This window comes from Lontra canadensis, unplaced genomic scaffold (genome assembly GCF_010015895.1).
Source record: "Lontra canadensis isolate GAN:19392208 unplaced genomic scaffold, GSC_riverotter_1.0 scaffold29, whole genome shotgun sequence".
Lineage (NCBI taxonomy): Eukaryota > Metazoa > Chordata > Mammalia > Carnivora > Mustelidae > Lontra > Lontra canadensis.
Window position 1 is genome coordinate 11,816,828 of NW_022631023.1, and position 19,116 is coordinate 11,835,943.

The 19,116-nt window shown below is 44.1% G+C and overlaps 1 protein-coding gene across 1 annotated transcript; it reads left to right on the forward strand.

Annotated features, from left to right (window-relative positions):
* The first annotated feature begins 4,334 nt into the window (after positions 1-4,334).
* On the forward strand, positions 4,335-18,717 carry CUNH21orf62 (chromosome unknown C21orf62 homolog). The gene is made up of 3 exons (XM_032865423.1): positions 4,335-4,646; positions 17,307-17,413; positions 17,888-18,717. The coding sequence occupies exon 3, from the start codon at positions 17,953-17,955 to the stop codon at positions 18,610-18,612; it is 660 nt and encodes a 219-aa protein (XP_032721314.1). The 5' UTR covers positions 4,335-4,646; positions 17,307-17,413; positions 17,888-17,952; the 3' UTR covers positions 18,613-18,717.
* The last annotated feature ends 399 nt before the right edge of the window (positions 18,718-19,116 follow it).

Consider the following 19,116-nt stretch of genomic DNA (forward strand, 5'->3'; position numbering starts at 1 on the left):
AGGATTGGCCTATAGTCAAGAACCACACAGAGCATAAGTAGATTAAGGCCTAGAAAGAGTACTTTATAAAACTATTTAAGGGTCTCAAAACATCACTTTGGTGTTTCAGATATTTTAATTTTATGGAGACAATTATATACAAGAGAGGTCCTCAAAAAGGTGGGTTTTTTTTTTTTTTTCAAACTCTCAGGATACCTCCCTTAAAGCTATCAAGCTTTTACTTACTGGAGGAGGTGAAGATATTGATATAGAAGAAAACCCTCTCAGGAAAGAGGAAGGGCTAGTCTTTAGTTCAAAGGAGGAAGAGTATTTTAGAATCTGTAAAGAAGAACAAAAGATGTGTCTTAGTCTGATTTCCCCAGAGAGATGAACATGAGAAAAATATACATCTGCAAATGTTTTGCCGGGGATGGTGATCCCAAGAAGCAGCAGTAGAAGAAGAGTAAAGCACTGGGAAGTTCTCTTGCATTGTTTGCCCACACAAGCTACCTAAGAGGCCATGGGACACGCGTCTCACACCACACTGTGAGTAAGCAGGCAGGGTATGTCTATCAGCTGGCATCCTCCCTTGGTCAGAGAATACTCCATGAGGCATTCACTCCCCGGCACTTCTAGGTTGTGTTTATGAGGATGCCAGGGGTCGTCCGCCCAGTCCTGAGCCATAGTGCAAACAGAGAAGCCTTATAGAAGGCAAGAGGTGCTTGCAGGTCGCCTTCATGTGCAACTGGTTGGACCCATGGCCACACCGCTTACCATCGTGGTTACTGGAGCATAAAACAAGTATGGCTGAAAGAATCCAAAGTGGTATGTAACAGGTGCTCCAAAACGTTTGTAGTTTAAGATGTGTGTTTTTTGGGACGCCTGGGTGGCTCAGTTTGTTAAGCAGCTGCCTTCCGCCCCGGGTTGTGATCCCAGGGTCCTGGGATCGATTCCCACATCTAGCTCCTGGCTCAGCAGAGAGCTTGCTTCTCCCTCCCACTCTGCCTGCTGCTCTCCCTACTTCTACTCTCCCTCTCTGTTAAATGAATAAATAAAACCTTTTAAAAAAATTCTTAAAGACGTGTGTTTTTGTGAGCAGGGTGATGAGAAAACCCAGACCAGCTGACTGGTTCCTCTCAGGAAAATAAGATGCAAGCACCCCTTACAAGAACAAGGGTGCTGTGGTTGAAATGAGCGTTCAGTTCCAGTAGAGGAGGGTCATCAAAGAAAGCCATTGGGCAAGAGCAGACGGGAAGGATGACCAGTTGGTGGCAGGGGTCCATTTGAAGTGAGCATTATGAACTTCTGGCTCTTCACATTTTCTCCATGAGTACCTGCACCCTCCAGTAGGAGCTGAGAAGGCAGACTGGGGTGGGGGTGGGGGGGAGGTGGCAATCCAGGGCTGGATGGTATGGCGTGTGCATCCTCCTGGGTGGGGTGTCATCAGCATGGTGGGGAGGGCAGCATGGAAACAGCTGATCAAAGTCAAGAGTGGGTGGAGTAGATAAAGTGAAACCCGCACAGATGTTTCCATGAGGGTAAAGCAGAGCAGGAGTGAGGGAAAGAAAGAACACAAAGGCAACAGTGGCAGCTTGAACGTGGAACAGGGTCACATGCCGATGACAAATCAACACATGTTGATTTGGAGGTGGTTACACCTCCAAACAGAAGACACCAGTATCTTCTGTTAGCATTTACATCATCCTGGGCAACTTCAGGATTCATCTCAGGTCCTCCCTTTCCATCCCAGCTCCTTCTGTTAGCAAGTGGTAATAAAGACTTTGGATGATAATACCTGGAGAAAGGCTATTGGAAAGAGTGGTGTTTGAGGCTTTGCTTTAAAAGAGTTTGGGTAACCAATATGTTAATTAACAATCAAAGCAGTTGCTAAAGTTTGAAGACAAAGCACAATTTGCCTCTATGCAGAATTATAATTGGCTTTATTTCTGCAGGATAAGTTGGAGAGGTGTGTATCAGTATGCACTGAGTATTATCTGCATGTGCTCTCAGGAGTCTGCATTGTTCTCGTGGAAAAGAAAAAAGAAGAGAAGAGAGGAGAGGAGAGGAGAGGAGAGGAGAGAAGAGAAGAGAAGAGAAAAGAAGAGAAGAGAAGAGGAGAGGTGGGGAGGGGAGGGAAGGGAAGGGGGGAAGGGGGGAAGGAAAGGAAAGAGAAGAGAAGAGAAGAAAAAAGAAAAGAAAAGAAAAAAGAAAAGAAAAGAAAAAGCTTCAGGTAGTTTCTCTTGGCCATAAAATAAAATGTCTGCGAGCAGACATAAAATGTCTGTCTCTTTCTCCAGCAGACAGGGCAGTACAGAGCTGCTGTGGTGATGTAGCAATGTCCTCAAGGTACTGGGCTGCTCCACATTCCTGCAATCTCTGTGTTCACACAGGAAGAAGCAGCAGAGGAGGCAGTGCTAGCAAACCGCCACTCAGCTGGTATTGGCCAGAACTTGTCCCTGGCATGTCATTCAGGGTTCAGGCTGGTTGCAGAGGACGGAGTCCACTCTAACTGATCTAAATGAAAGGAGTTTCTGAAGACATACAGAGAGTTCTTGAATCATGGAGAGGGCTGAACAGACTGTAGGCTGAGCTCAGAAAGTCCCCGGGGGATTGAGCTATGGAGGGAGCTGCTGTCTCTTCCACAGTCAGGAAGTTGCTGAAGTAAGAGGCCACCTTCTCCAGCTGGAAGCCAGGACCACAGACCTCAGCTCCAAGCCATGACACATCTGCTATGACCAGGAAGCAAGTCGACCAGAAAGCTGTGCCCCCACAGTGTTGCTCCCAGATGAGGCCAGTTCTGCCGAGGCCCGTGCCCACAAGAGAGATGTCCAGAACTCTCTTCTCGCTCCCCACCAAATTCAATTCCTAAACAAAACACCGTGGTCCTCTCTCCATGTGACTTAGTTCCAGATCAAGGAGACGTGATCAGTCAAACTTAAATCCTGTCTGGAGCCGCAGCTGCAATGGTAGTTGTAGACTCTGTAAGTTGGGTATTTTAGTGGAAGCAGGCCCTGGAATAAAAGTTCAGTGTGTCAAACTCCTGTACTAGCCACTGTCGCTCTGGAAATTTGGGACGGCTGGCGAATGCTTGGTCAGCTTTCCCTTCCTCCATTCTCAGGGGGTCTGCCCACACAGGTCATCTCATTGAATCCCTACCTCAACCTTTCAGTGAAGTATTGCTATCCTGCTTATGGATTAGGAAATCAAGGCTCATGAATGTTGAATAATAATGTTCAAAAAGGTAGTAGAATCAAGATTTGAGCCAAAGTCCATGTTCCGCTATTCTCATATGGTAGCATTTACGTTTGCTTTGCCAAAACTAACCACTGGGAATAGTGGATTTTCTCTATTCTCAATTCCCTTGCTCCTGACTGTGGTTCACTGGCTTTCAAGAGCTGAATAGGCTTAGTACTCTGACATCTCCAAACCTTTGCTCTAGCAACATTCTTAATTGCTTGAGTTGCTTTGTCCTGTGGACCATCTAAGACCTCAGATGACCTGGGTGTCAAGACTGAATGGGGTGAGAAAGGAGGATGGCTTCGTCCATCAGCTCACATTCTCTATTGGCCAAAGACTCACCCCATGAGACATTATTGCCCTTTTCCCTTACATCTCACCACTCCAGATCAGATGCTACCCCTCCCTCTACAAAGACGTGTCCAATCTTCCCGCCAACATGTAGCTCTACCCTTCCTGCGACTCCTGTGTGTTTTCTTTGTACTTCCCTTCAAACATTTCTCATCATCAACTGAGATAAATACCCCTTCCATATTATAGCTTGAAGATAAGAACTATGACATTAATTCCTTTTGTCCCTTACAGCTCTTGGCACAGCACATGCATGTGGTAAGGGTTCCCTAGGTGAATAATAAATAAACAGAATGAATTTCCCTAATTCATTCAAGAGGGACTCTCTTTGTTAAAATAGTGGATAATCTATATCAGGGTAACACAAATCAACTGATTTTCCCTAGTGTTTTTAATTAGTGAGAACTTCCTCTATCACCACCACCTGATTTTTCCAGTATTTACTGACCCTTCATCAGTTAAGGTACACAGAATATTACTTACATGTTTATTTGCTTTGTGGCTCTAAACATTTTAAAAAGTGCTTGGAAAAAGAGAGAGAGAACAGGGCAACATCTTTGGAGTTGAAATGTGTTCATCTGCTCTTTGAAACAACCACAAGAGGGTTTTTCCCCTAGTTCAAGCCTCTACATACATAACAATCCCTCAAGCCCAAAAGAATGGAACAAACCATGAAAACAAAACATCTAGGAATCTATGCTCTAAACTTAGCCCATTCCATTTCCTGCTAAAGTAGAACTTCTCCCGCTACTGTCAGCCCTTCAGGGTCAGCATACAGCAGCACCCTGCCTAGTTTCTTCTGGAAACTTCCCATTGTCCAACCCCCAGAGTGGCCAGCACTCACCAAGGCAGGTTCTGTCCTGCTGTGTGGTTAATGAAGCTGGTGAGCTGGCAGCTTCCTCCTGGTTGCCATGAGAACGACCAGGGCCACTGGCCCTCTGAAAACGGAAAAGAACAGCAAGTGCAAGACCACACATTCCATCCTGCCTTGCAGATTAAAACAGCTGTCAAGCCGGAGTGAAGAGTCAGACAGAGGTCTACAGAGTGGAAAAGTGAGCCTCACGGTAGAACTCTGAGATGTAAGTACTTGGTCTCTTCTTTTTTGAAAAGCATGCCTAGCCGGGCAGACAGGTTTTCGTAGCTTCAGAATTTCTGCTGGCTGGCAGGCAAGTTCTGTGACCACGTGAACAGCCACGGTGGGCGCCCCTTCTTCTCACAGAAATTACATTCCCTGAACAAAATGTACACTTAATGGGTGACTTTCACCATGAAACGATTTTGTTTAGGCTTCTAGGCACATGAATTGTTCTTTACTGACATTCTGCCTTTAAAAAGAAATGTTTTCAGTGTCTTCAGCAAAGAGTGAAATGGTCTTCTCATTTAGTCTCTAAGCAGATAAACTCATGTAGGCTAATATTATACAACAGATAATCTCCGTGGAACCTGGGCTTGTTTCTATTTAAAATATTTGGCTCTATTTCCCAGTCCATCTTCAATGCAAAGTCATAATTACACACAAGAGATGACCTCTTTGCCTTATCGTGATCCCACGGAAAACTGGGAACTTTCAAAACATCAGCTGATATTGTTCCTTTGCTCTGTTTTTATCTAACAGCATTACATTTATTGCTTTTTTACACATTGCTCAATGGAAAACATGGAAAGATAAGAAGAATGTTTAGATGAGCTTTACTCATGGATTGGTAAACTTGGTAAAAAATATGTCCCTTTATTTAAAAGTGAAAAAATACGATAAGTACTATAGTCAAAGGCAAGAGGATGGGGATTTTTTAGTCAAAACTAGGCGTCCTTACACAGTTCTGCATAAATGTTATTGTTTAATAAGCATTTTTTGGACAGTTTTTTTTTTATTTTAGCAGTAAGTGTGTTGGCATGAACTGAGTAGAGGAAATGTTTCAGAAGAGTTGTACATAATACTCTGTAAAAACCTGTTTTTAAAAACTACCAAAAATATCCAGCCTCATGTGTTTGAAAAATTTTTTAATGAAAACAGGGATCTTTGGGAAGTTTTTAACTTTTATCTTTGGACCAAATAATGCCATATGTTTGAAAGAAAAGATATTTTCATTAAAAAAATTTTTACAGAAACTGGGTATTTTCTGAAAATAATAGGTTCAATAAAGTATTTATGGAAAAGAGTGCTTTTTCACAGCTGACGGATTTCCCAATTTTCTCTTCCATACTAGCATTTGTATTGCTTAAAGCTAGTACACAATCAACTTTTTAAATTCAGTGTCCAGTAGATCACGTCTCTGTGTTAGTGGGGAGAACAGATAAGCCACATGGCTCATGGGTGTATGATCGAGAGCACAGACATGCGTGTATGTGCCAGGCTGGAGGGTTTGAACCCCAGTGTTCTGATCAGCTGAACATAGACCAAGTCCTTCAAGGGAAAGTCTTGAGGAGTTTACAGTCATTGGGGAACAAATTCTCACAACGCCGTGTGTCAAAGAGAGAAGGCAGTAGCTACATATTTTAGTTAAGCCTTCCCATTGGCTCACTCCCCAAGTTAATCTGCGTCCTACATGCAGAAGCAGCATTCAACTGATGTCCTTATTTTCAAATCCAATTTCTAAATATTCTTTTTTTATTAAGATTTTACTTATTTATCTGACAGAGAAAGCACGTGAGCACACAAGCAGGGGGAGCAGCAGTGGGACAGGCAGAAGCAGATTCCCTGCAGAAGGAAGCCCTGCGTGGGGCTGATCCCATGGTCCTAGGATCATGACCTGAGTCAAAGGCAGACCCTTAACCGACTGAGCCACTCAGGCGCCCCTAAATGTTCATTTCTAAAAGTGTTTCTGAAATGTTTATGTCTGCTGGAACTCATTTCATTTTGTTTCCTATTCCTCTAACATGAGGTTGCTATACACCCTTTATGTCAAAGGGCACAGAATCGAGTGATAAAATGTGAGGTATTAGAGTAGGAACATGAGTCTGGACTGGAAAATAACACTGTAATTTCCACCACGACTCCCTAGAACATACTTGGCTACCTGAGTTTAAATCTTAGCCCTGTCTTTCAGGCTCTGTGACCTTGGGAAAGCTATTTAACCTCTGTGTTTCTCCATCTTCTGATATTAAAAATGGGCTCAAAATATCTACCTTTACTATGACTGCAAGGATTAAATTATATAAAACATGTAAAAGTATTTTGAAGAGTACCTGGTACAAAGAAACACTTATTAACTGTTATTAATCAATAAAGCATATGCATTGTTCCTAATTTCAGTCAACTTTCAACACCACGTATCTCCCACACCTCTTATTTGGAAGTACGTTGTCTGTTATCGGTGTTTCTATATTTAGCTGGTTTAGTCCTGGGAACACAAGGCTGAGGAGCTGTAAGTGTTGATGCAATACAATGTTGATACAATAACATGTCTTCTCTACCCAGCAGCCTGAACTCTCCTGGGAATCAAGAGTTGTGTATATGGCAAGTTAGGTTTGAGGTGCCTTGGATATTTTGTCAAGTTGAGCTATCAAGTAAGATGCTGGATACACGAGCATGAAGCTCAGGGAAGAGTGTGGGAGCAGGTTCATCATCAGCAGACAGACAATATTGTGAAGTCCATATGTTAACATGCAGTCAACAAAAGAATGGATGTACAAAACCAAAAAAACCCACTTATTTTAGGGTCATTTTAGTGTTAGAAAAATTGTGAAGATGGCACAGAGACTCCCACTGGACCCACGCTCCGTCTCCCCTATTGTTACGTCTCACGTATGTATGCTACATACATTTGTCACCATTAATGAACAGATATCAGTACATTATTATTATTATTAATGTCCACATTTTATTCGGATTTCCTTAGAATGTCCTATTTCTGTTCCAGAATCCCACATTACCTTTAGTCATCATTCCCAGGAGGCATTTAAAGACACAAGCCTTTCAAGAAAGCAACAAGGTTTGGGGCGCCTGGGTGGCTCAGTCAGTTGAGTGACTGACTCTAGTTTTCTGCTCCGGTCGTGATCTCAGGGTCATGGGATCAAGTCCTGCGTCCGGCTCCACACTCAGCACAGTCAGCTTAGGATTCTCTCTCTCTCTCCTAAAATAAATAAATCTTTTTTTTTTTTTTTAAAGAAAGCAGCAAGGTTTAAATTGCTTTCGGTCCCAATATTTGTAACTAAAACCACTAAAGGAAAAGCTAATTCTTACTATTCTAAAATCGAATCGTTGGAATAGTTGAATACAAATGAAAGGAAACAGCTTCAGTCTTACATCGTGGGGATATAGTTCAATGTACTTTATGGAACTGTAATAATGTACAACACTAGGCAGAAGATCTTACTCCCTTTTTATTGTTCTGGAAGCAGGTAATTAAAATAGTAAAGGTTTACAAGACTTTTTTCTTTTTTTTTCCTCTCATCTCTTAGCAAAGGGATTACTCTGACTCATTTTCCTTGGCAACCTCATGCTCATGTAATACAGGCCCAGTAATTGGAGTAAAGCTGTTCCAGGCTAGTTTGACAAAACCAGATGCTTCATTGTTCAATTGTGGGGAAGTCTGCGATGTGGGCTATTATAATCCCTCAACTGAGAGCAATTAGGGCGATGGCTTCTAATGCTCACAAATACCTATGAGATCAACATTTCCTAACTCTGCTCACTCTTCCTGGAAGGCCTGGGTGGATGTGTGTAGGGAGGTGGAATGACAGGGATCTGGGGCTCTGACTTGGGCTCCTGGTCCCCATTCCAAGTGAGCGTGTTTTGCTTTGTGTCCCCAACAGTTACAGGAAAGTTCCAAGGCAACTGCAAACCTAAATGGTCCTCAATGGCAAAGCCAAAGAGGTTGGCTTTGGGATTTTTGCAGATGTCACTCAATGGCTTCCAGGGGGACCCACAGGCATAGGAGAGCAGTCACCAGGGGCATCCCCAGTCTGTCCTCCTGGAAGGGCCAAATGGTGCTGCCTGCTCCTCCTTCCTCATTGTGCTGGAGCTGTCCTGCACTCAGTGCAGAAGTGGGGAGAATGGCTCTGTCCCCAGTTCACTGTCACACTTTGTCACCCAGAGAGGGACCATTTGTGCCCCACCTCTCAGAGTTCTTGAGAGACATCCAGGCAGCCTCTGCCTCCAGCTCCACTGGACTCAGCCCAAGGTATTAATTAGTCTGGGCTGAGAAGAAACAGGTGCCATCCTGCCCTTCCACTCATCCCTGCCCTAGGCCTTCACACATCATCTTCACGTTTCCTTCTTTCTTCCTTGACAGTTCCACACATGCAAATAACCGCTGGCCACAGGCCCCCCTCTGAATTCATGAGACGGGTCCAGATGCATCTGTTTAGGCTGGACTGGGCCCAACACAGCATGACTACTCTGGACAGTTTTGAGCCTGGTATTTCTGAAAACAAATAATGGAGCTGAAGATCTAGTTACCCCCAAAACTTGTCAGTAATCCAGGCTAGTGAGAGGGGTAAGACATGAGAAATACCTAGCAAGTGCTGCAGGGCTGTAAACAGAGTTACCTGTGCATTTGGTCTGAAGGGTGATTGGATCCAGGTGTTTTGTTGCTTCCTTAAACCTCTTAGATTCCTATCACTACATAACACATGTCTATAAACGTGGTGACTTAAAACAAAAGAAATTCATTCTCTTCCATTTCTGGAAGTCAAAGTCCAAAAGGAGTCTGTGCTAAAGTCAATGTGTCAATACGGCTGATTCCTTCTGGAGCTCCAGGGGAGAATCCGTTCCTTGTGTCTTTCAGCTTCTGGAAGTGGCTGGGCTGGCATTCCTCTGCTTATAGCCATATCACTCTGATCCCTACTTCTATGGTCACATTGCCTTTTTTCTTTCTGTCTCCTCCTGTTTTCCTCTTAGAAGACCCTTGTGATGACACAGGGCTCACCCAGATAATCCTGGATCTCCCCATCTCAAGGTCATTAACTTCATCTGCTCTGCAAAGTGCCTCTTGCTCTACAAAACAGCATTTACAGGTACTAGGGATTAGGACATGTACATCCAGTGGCCCTTATTCACCCTTCCCACTCCCTCCCCTGGCCCCCCACAGTATCTAGCAGGGATAAGAAGAGACCAGGAAGAACGTGTCTTGATCATTGTCTATACCCTACTGCTTCTTTAAACATTTTACACACATTTAAGTTAGAATATGTAGAATTAGTAGAAATGGGAAATGGACACTTATTTCCATTTACCAGATTATCTCACTAAGAATGTTGAGGCTTCCCATTCCCCAGAATTACAGAGGAATGTTTGTAAATCAGTTGTTTGTTACAAGAAAAATGGTGTGAAGAAGCATTTTTGCTTTATGTTGAATCTATTCTTTATTCAAATTTTTGATGTAAGGAGTGCATTGAATAAACCAGTAACTTTCTATTTCTTTGGGTGGCTTTTGGGATGCCTGGACAGAGCATGCTAATATAATCCCTCTTATCATTATAATTCTGACATTACAAAATATCATAGCTAATAATACTATGTATATCATAGTATACCTACTATTAGTTAGCAGTACTCATGAGTAGCACTAATAGACTATATATATTTCCACATGCATCCTTCTCTACTCATATTATATCCTAGTGTGGTAGGAATTATCACCCCGTGTCATATTGAGAGAAATGGCTCAGAAAGTCATTTCTGAGTGGCCCATACTGTACTCCCTGTACAGTGAGTTGAATAGGAACCATCACAAAAATACTTTAAATTGTGTCCCATTGAGATCCTAATTGCATGCTTGAGCCTAATTTTGCCTAAATGCCATCTCATGGAGACACGAACTTTGAGTTCCTCATTTTCTGGATGAGGAAATAAAGCAGATGACAGCAAACAATTTAGCTCTTACGCTATAAATCAAACGAGATCCCAGTCATCTCCGAATCACATTGAACTCAGCTCTGTGCCTCTCACGGTGAACCGTGTCAAGCTCAATGACAGGGAAGTGGCTTTCACCAACAGGGAGTGCACAAAGCGGTATCTCCAGAGGCAGACTCTTGGGAGGGCATGTGAAAATTCAGTGGTTCATACCAGGGATAGGGGTGTGCTATTGTGGAATGTGAAGAAGAAAGAAAAGGCAACACTTACCGCAGTTAAGAAAACTTTAAGGAGAGATCCAAATCAATGTAACTTTCAACATTGCAAACTTCGAAATAGTCAACATCAAAGCTATCACTCCTCTCTTTAATATCATCTTTCATAGTGTTTTATCTGTAACCTGCCTCCCGCGGTGCATTTGTGGGTCAGAGCCAAAGAAAAGAAAAATGCCCAAGATCTTTTTTTCTCAAAGAGCTTCTCAAGGTCCTGCACCTAAAGGGTTCTCATGAGCATCTCGTCCACATAATACAGGGGAGCCGGCACTTCCTCCTTGACCTGCCTGGGAAGGGTGATTGCACAGCGACAGATGAGTTGGCACTGGACCTGAGAACAGGAGATCTCTCGGTTCTAGGGTCCTCGAGAGGAGTCTCCATCCCACACTTCTCCCCTGTTTCTTATTTAATCCTCGCCTTCCCTCTAACAAGGGACACGTAGGAATGAGGCTTAAAGTGCAAATACCCTTGAGCAAGAATGTTTATTTAAATGAGGGCTTAGCCATGTGCCATTAGAGCCTTATCTGAGAGTGGGTTTTTAACACTAGGCACCTGGATGAGCCCTGACCAAGGAATTAAGAGGAAGGCACAGCAAGGGGACTCTGGGGATGGGAAAGCTACTGTAGCCACTTCATAATCTTGCCTGTCACTTGTATTGCCAGCAGCTGGTCTTGCTGCCAGCCTAATGAACCCACCAAGGGGCTCCTGACTCCGTGAACTCTGCCTTTTCTCTGGGCGGTCAGGGACAGAGTGGGCATCTTCAGGAGTGGAGTCCCAGGTAAGCCAGGCTAGGATGCTAAGAAGGAAACCAAAAGCTTTTCCAGTGCTTCCCACTCTGGATCCCCTGCCTCCTATACCACATGTTCCTCCTGAGGAGTTCAGGCAGGTGTCCCGGCTGCTTGCCTGCAGGAGGGTAGGAGCTATGTCCTCATCCCTGCCTCCCAGATCCTCCTCTCTTGGTCCACTCCACCCACCCCCGGATTCCGGATACTGAAATAGATTTATCCGGAGAGGCTGGAGGGAGAAGGAGTTGGCAAATGGAGAGAGGCAAACCTTCAAAGAAAATACAAAAGAAAAATGTTCTCTTACTTAGAACCCAGGGTGCTCTCTGTGTCTCTACTCCAATTTCATTTCTGCCTGGCACCTAAATGACCTTCCTTATACCTGGAACTAAACAGGTCTGCCCTGCTTACAAACTTTCAGCGCCTCCTTTTTGCCTCTTCCAGGGGCCTCCTAAGGGGGTGTTTGCATCCAAGGGAGTGTGCAAACCAGGCTAGCAGGGTAGAGCTGAAGGTCCTCCAACTTTCATTATTTCTCACCTCAAATTTTTAAAAAATCTACTGTGTATAGCTTACAATGTAGATGATATATAAATATGATATTTATAATTTATTTTTATAAATGAAAGGTTGTATCTATTGGGGAGGGGCTTTTAAAGTTTTTATTGATGAGGTGAGGATCAGAAGGGTTTGGAGAGAGGCACCTGGGTGGCTCAGTCAGTTATGCATCCACTTTTGGTCCTGGGATCCCAGGGTCCTAGGATCAAGCCCCGCATCAGGCTCCTTGCTTGGTGGGGAGACTGCTTCCCCAACTGCCCCTCACCCCGCTCTTGTGCTCTCTCTCTCAAATAAATAAATAAAAGGAAAAGAAACCTCTCTTCATTCTGAAAAAAAAAAAGAAGAAAGGAAAAAGGAAGGGGAGAGGGAGAAGAGGTAGAAGGAGGAGGAGGAAGAGGAGGACGGCAACAATAGGTTGGAGACTAAAACCCTGAGCCTGGCTGGCAAGGTTCAGGGTCTACCTTGCCCTGCCTACCTGTCTACCCCTGCCCTGCCCTCCCTCCAGCCTCATGGGCTCCCAGATGTGCCAAGCACTCTAGTCTCTGGGATTTTTCTCAAGTGACCCTTCTATCTGCAGCCTTTCCCTTTCCTTCTCCCCACCCCATTCTCTGCATGACCCTAATAACACCCCTTTTGGGAGACTTTCCTGGCCTTTCTGGCCAACACTTACTCTGTGTCTTTAATAAGCACCCACCAATCACATTGCCCACTGCCCTATAATTAGTTGCCTACTTGCTTGTTCCCAGAGTACATGCCAAGTTCCTGGGGTAACCCATTAGACCCCTGGGGTAAGTGAGGCCATCCTATTGCTCTCAGGGTTAGCAACACTGGGAAACTTTTTGATGAAATACACTTCAATAGTAAGGTGTAGCTCTCTGTTTGTGGGATATACCCCAAATTCTAAATTGTCTCTTTTTCTGGAATTTCTCTCATTTTCGCCCCCTTGGAATCTTCAAGGAGTTTTGCAGAAACACACTTTGAGGACTTCATTTGTGAGAGAGCCTAGCCTAGCTCTCCAGGTTCTGGCTTCAAAGTGGATTTCTTGGGGTGTCTGGACCCTGGCTGTCTTCTGTCTTTCTTCCTCTGTCTGCAGTTAAGATTTCTCTTTCGGACCATCTGTTTCTTGCTGGAGCATCTCCTTTGTGTCTGGTCTTATTTCCCCAGCTTCTTCAACTGAGTCTTTTCTCTAAGTGCCTTTCCACCTTTGAAATTAAAAGATCCCTTCTAATTTCAATTTAACCCATTTCTGAATTAAAAATCTGAAATCACTCTTAGTTTTTAATTGCTGTTAAATTGGGGAATACCACTATGATGTTCCACAATAATATTTTTTCTCTTTTGTGTTGAGACTACAGAGTTCAAAACATCATTATTCAAGACATTTCAAATCTGTTTTGAGCAAATGGTCCAAATGGTATCCTCCCACCGACAGACACACTATTTCCTTACTAGTAATATCTTCTTATAAACAGAACTAATGAATTTTGAAACATTCCTTTTGGAGCCAAGCATAAACATTATCTAAACACTGGGTGTAATCCTAGATTGAGAAAGAATCCGTGTGGAATTTGTTTTGAAGTTACTGATGTCTATATCTGCTCAATTCAGAATTCTTTGCTTTCGTGCAGCTAATTGCTGGTATTAATTGCTGTTGAGATTTCTTCTGTGGTGATACAAAATGAATATTAGAACTGATTCTGAATCATTGTCCTGGTTTATCAACATGTTCAGTTATTTAAAGGCTCAGAGATTTAATGATCATACATAGTTTTCCATATCTTGCCAGAGAAATTTGGGTGGATTGACACCACCTGTTGATCATGGTTGCATAAAGCCATTTATGATGTCTTACAACTTAGGCATGTCAGAAATCTCTAGTGCCCACCAATATGCAGGCTGTCCCCTCCTCCTTTGGCATGGTGCTGGATTTCATTTCCAAGCTGCTTGCAGAGAGGGGTGCCACATGCCTGAGTTCTGGCCAATGAAGTGTGAATGGAAAATCCTGCAGAGGATCCAAAGGCCTGGGAGAGGATAGAGCTAGGGAGGAAAGCTTGAGTCCCTGAATGACCACATGGAGCAGAGCACACCCTCCCAACCTCCATGGCTCCTTAATGGCATTATGCTGCAACATAAGGGAGGAATCAACCTTTGCTCTAGCTTTACTATGTAGTTTTCCATTTGTGGGCAAATTCCAGCACAACATCAGCAGAACAGCATAGACCCGTCACATTGCTAGGCTCCTGCCCATCATGGGGGTGGGGAAGGGGATCACCTTGGGACATGTGAGGCAAATCCTAATGATAGAGCACACAAAAAGCTGGGATGCTGAGAAAATGATGTGTCAGGGCAAGTCAGAATTTTCCACCCTACAGGACCCCTCAGCTCCCCTCTCCCATGACTATCCCCATAGCCCATCAATCTCTCGGTACTACTTTTGGTTTTTCCAAATTCTGATCACCCTATGCTAATTACATAGATAACTTTTTTCTTTTTTTTTTTTTTAACTCAAGAACTACTGCCTTCCTCAGATACTACCTCTTCCATGAAGCTTATTATGCTATCTTTCATTTCCAGGCAAAGTTAGGTGTAGACATAACACCCTATACAAAATGTTATTATAGTGATTATCACATCATACTGTGATTATCAATTCAAGTGTCTCTTTCACTGGGGAATAACCCCTTGAGGGAGATCTCATTGGCTTTCTTCTAGGTTTCCTGCACAGCAGCTAGCACTCAGTGAGGACTCAACAAAGGTTTATTGAATGAATAAAAAAAAGAGAGCTTACCAAATGTCAGTGTATTCTTTTCATTACTTGTTATAGAAATCCAGTTCAGACTGGTTGAGTAGGAAAAACAACAACAAAAAAAACCTGGTTCACATATTTCAAAAATCAAGGAAGGATGTCAGGCATAGCTTGATTTCAGTGCTCGAAAAGGTTTTTAGGAATATCTCTCCATTTCGTGCCTGTTCTTCTCTGTGTTGGCTTCATTGTCAGGCAAGCTCACCCCTTCTGGAGACAAGATGGTCACCAGTAGATCCTGATTTCCCTTCTAACAAGATGAGCAACCCCCAGAGGAAAAATAGTTTCTTTCCCCATGACAGCCAAGGGCATAGCTAAGGGCAAGGACAGTGTGATGTATCTGTGTCCATTCTCCTAATTCCAGGCTGGAATCTGCCCACAAATGAATAAACACATGGTGAAACTCGGGTGTTCACAATCCACATTCAACAAATCTAAAAAACCAAGTGGTTTTTTACCCAGGATAAAACCGAAGGAGAAAAATGTCCAACAGCATCTTTTTGGAAACCCCATAAGCTTATTACCAGGGATATTTGTCCCACTCTGTACCCTATTGGGAGGTCTTCTTGTTTCAGCTTTCAAGTTCCCTGATATCCAAAAGCAGGGAGGGGGTCACCCTGAGGTCCAGCCAGGGCCTTGACTGCAGCGGACAGGGGGTTGCTCACAAGTCCCTTTAATGATCTCTAGCTCCACTCATTTCAGGAAATCATCATCCGTTTCCCTTCCTACCTCTTTTCTTCTTCCATGCATGTCTCTGAATGGTACCAGCATCTGGAATGATGAAGTAGGCACTTTTCTCACCAGGTTCCAGGCTGATGGGTAGAACCTTTTCCACCTCTCTTTTCCCCTCCAGGCTGAGATCAGAGCAAGCCATTGGCATTGATGACAGCTTTCCTAGTTCTGGGATGAAAGGGTTACTGGGGCATGAAGACCTAGAAACTTCCAGTGGAATCTAGGACAACTGATCATCTAAAATTATCTTGTAATTAATAAGTTACTGCTCCTTACTAACTGGGGTAGTCACCACCACATTTTAAAACTATTTAAAACTGTTAAATCTTGTGTTCAGGAAGAATTCTGGCTCTAGGCATTTCTCAAAGACCTTTCTTTTATTACAAAATGAGCCAATGAATACACTCTTTCAGAAAAGCTTGTGCCAACTTCAAAATAAACACAAAACACTATAAAGCACCTTATTCAGATCCCCAAATGGACTTTAACCTATCTCTCTGCTATGTTCCTATAACCACTGGTATGTTCAATAGGGTCTTTCTCAGTTCAGCCTCATTTGTCCTCCACTTCTGCTTATAAGCTCTTGGAGGGCAAGGGTACGTCTTGTTCATCTTTATTTCTTCTGCTTGACCTTGGTACATGGCCCCAAAGTCCTGCCTTTGCTTTCTCTCCCTCCCCACTGCTATGGCCCCCATGGTCCTCATAGGTATGCCTGGAAGCAGAATCAAGTCCTTTTGAACACAAGTTCTAGAAGCTTGTTGTCTTCTGGGCTATGTCCCCAGGGCTAGCAAAGTGCCTGCCACCCCATGAATGCCCAGTAAACATTTGCTGAATGAATGAAGTGTGATGGCTGTGAACTAATGTCTTACCTTCTATTCAGGTTTATTGGTTGAGCTTTGGGTGAGTCTCCCTGCACTCCAGCCATCAGCTGATGAACTTGTGCTCTCCGTCTTCCACCTGACCCCGGCATTTCCAGCTTTGCCCTCTTGAACTTCCCTTTGCCTTGCTTTGCCACCTTGTGGCCTCAACTTGCACCCTAAGTGGTGCATGTCTGCCTTGCTTCTTTCCGGCTGTCACATATTCAGCCTTTCAGACTGACCCGTGTATCCCTGCTCAGCACTTCCTGTGGGGGTCCTGTCACTTGTCGTGGACTCTCTAAGTCAGAGATCTCATTCCAAGTATTTTACCATGCCCACGGTGCTTTGTACATGCAAATGAACGGAATTGTCTCGTTGGTCAGTTCAGAAGAACTGAATGGTATCTTTGGTCCTACATCTTTTGGTCAGCTGTCAGCTAACTCAGGGGAAATTATTTTTGCAAGACTGAAAACCTGGCACCCTACTTCATAACGTGTGTCTCATTCCAAGCTCACCGTAAAAGAAGACCATGCATCTATTATATGCCAGGTACTAGGGCATTTTCCTCCAGATCGCACATTGGCATTGCTCCTTAAACCATGCATATGCTCCTACCTTATTTAGATCATTGATCGCTGCTGATATATTGCTTCGTTTTGGAGCCCTACACTAAGCTATTTGATAAAATCTGTTTATAACATTTGTTCCGGGGAAGGAGCAGATAAGCACGTTTGTTGTGATTAATTGGTGTGTGATTAGCGTTTTCACTGTCTATGAACACAGTTAAAATCTACTCTAAATCTTACATTTGTAGGAGAGCAGGAATGTATCAATGGATCTATAAACAGATTAATATGAGGGGGGGCATGTTTGTCTAGTTAGAAATTAAAGTTTATCATTAACTAAATGTTTCACTGGTATTCATGCTATGTTGTTTAACAGGTAGCACTTGGGGAGCTGAATCCAACACCGAAGTGTTTGTCTCCTGAATTCCAGGAAGTCCGATATTGAGGGGGAGGAGGGAATGTGCATCTTCCAGGGGCCACCAGGTACTCAGTCCAAGAAAGACGATGTTTGGAAAATGTGCACAGTCAAAGCACCACAGATCCCTGCCCACGGACAGCAGGGTGAGCCGGGGTCTCATCTTGGGCACCCTGTCTTGCTCGCTGTTGGTGTGTTAGTCTGTCAACAGACATCACAGGGAGTCTTATGTCTCAGATGAACAGATTGACTGCTGTCTCTCACGAGGCTCTGAGAAAAGATAGTGTCTGCACTTGGGCTCCATGCATTGCCTGCCTTTGATAGAACTACGAGAGAGAAGAGGTTACCATGGGTTATCTCAGGGGCTTCTTTTCTATCAGCTGCATATCCCTTAAGTCATCTCAGCACCCAACGTGGGGCTCAAACTCAGGAGCCCGAGATCAAGTGTCCCGGGCTCTACCGACTGAGCTGGCCAGGCTCCCTGTAAGCTGTATATTTTTAAAGAGAGCCTGTGATAACCAAGCTGCATATTTTCCTTTCAGGTGAGTTCCAGTGAACTGGCTCACAAAGGGGAAACACACGCTTGGTGGCACACGCTGAGATCAGAATGGCACCACCTCCTGGGCACAGGGTCCTTCTGGCCGGCGTGCTGGGCATCTTTGTTCTCCACTGCTTCACGGGAGGGCAGAAGAACAGCACGCTGATTTTCACCAAGGAAAACACCATCCGGAACTGCAGCTGCCCTGCAGATGTCCAGGACTGTGACTACAGTCTGGCCAACTTGATGTGCAGCTGTAGAACCGTCCTGCCTTTAGCCCTCGAGCAAACCAGCTACAGTGACCATTTGACCATCTGGTTCACAGATGCATCGGCCCTGGGCCTCCTGTTGAACTTCACACTGGTCCGGGACCTGAAGCTTTCTCTGTGCGGCACCAACACTCTGCCCACCGACTACCTCGCTATCTGTGGTCTGAAGAGGCTTCGTGTCAACACCCAGGCCAAGTGCCTATCACCAGAGCAGAGCTTGCTCATGCTCAACGGTGGGGAAAGGGAACCCAGAGAGCAGCCCGTGTGGTTCCCCAGAGGTTGGCAAACATGTATGTACATCTCCTTCTTAGATCTGGCTCTTTTCAACAGGAAATCATCATTAAAAGCATACAGTATTGAAAATGTTGCCAGCATTGCCAACAATTTTCCTTACTTTTCTTACTTTGAAACCTTCCCAATTTTAAGCAATGAAAGCTATGTCATCACATTCATTTACTAACGTTGTAACAGAGGCCAACCATCAGGAACTTTGGCAAGCTGGAAGCTGGAACAAGGAAGCTGGGAACAAGGCCATGGGCATCCTTACCTACAACTTCACCTGTCTGCCCAGGTGACCACATTCACCATTCACCCCAGAGCCACACATATACCAGCCCTCTCTGCTCTACTCTTTGCTCAACCATGGGAGTGATTTCAAAAAACAGAAAAGGAACAAAAACTCAAAAAACCCAAAACCAACTAAACAAACAAAATGATCTGTGTCCAGAAGGTCTTGAGAGCAGCTGGGTCTGTGCTCCTGGGGGTCTGTGGGGAAATGTCAGATCAGATATGGAGAAAGCAATACACACTAAGGACTGCTTAGTGGAACTGAGCACCGGGGATGACCACCAAGGAAGACATCTTCCTTCAAAACACTGCCTTCCTTTTATTCTGCTTCATTTTGTTACAGTGACTGGAATTCCCCTAAGAAGGGAAGGATAGATTTCAGAGGCTTTGGGACTGT

Excerpts from the sequence above, each read along its gene's own strand:
- CUNH21orf62 (XM_032865423.1), top strand. The coding sequence starts at position 17,953 with ATGGCACCACCTCCTGGGCACAGGGTCCTTCTGGCCGGCGTGCTGGGC.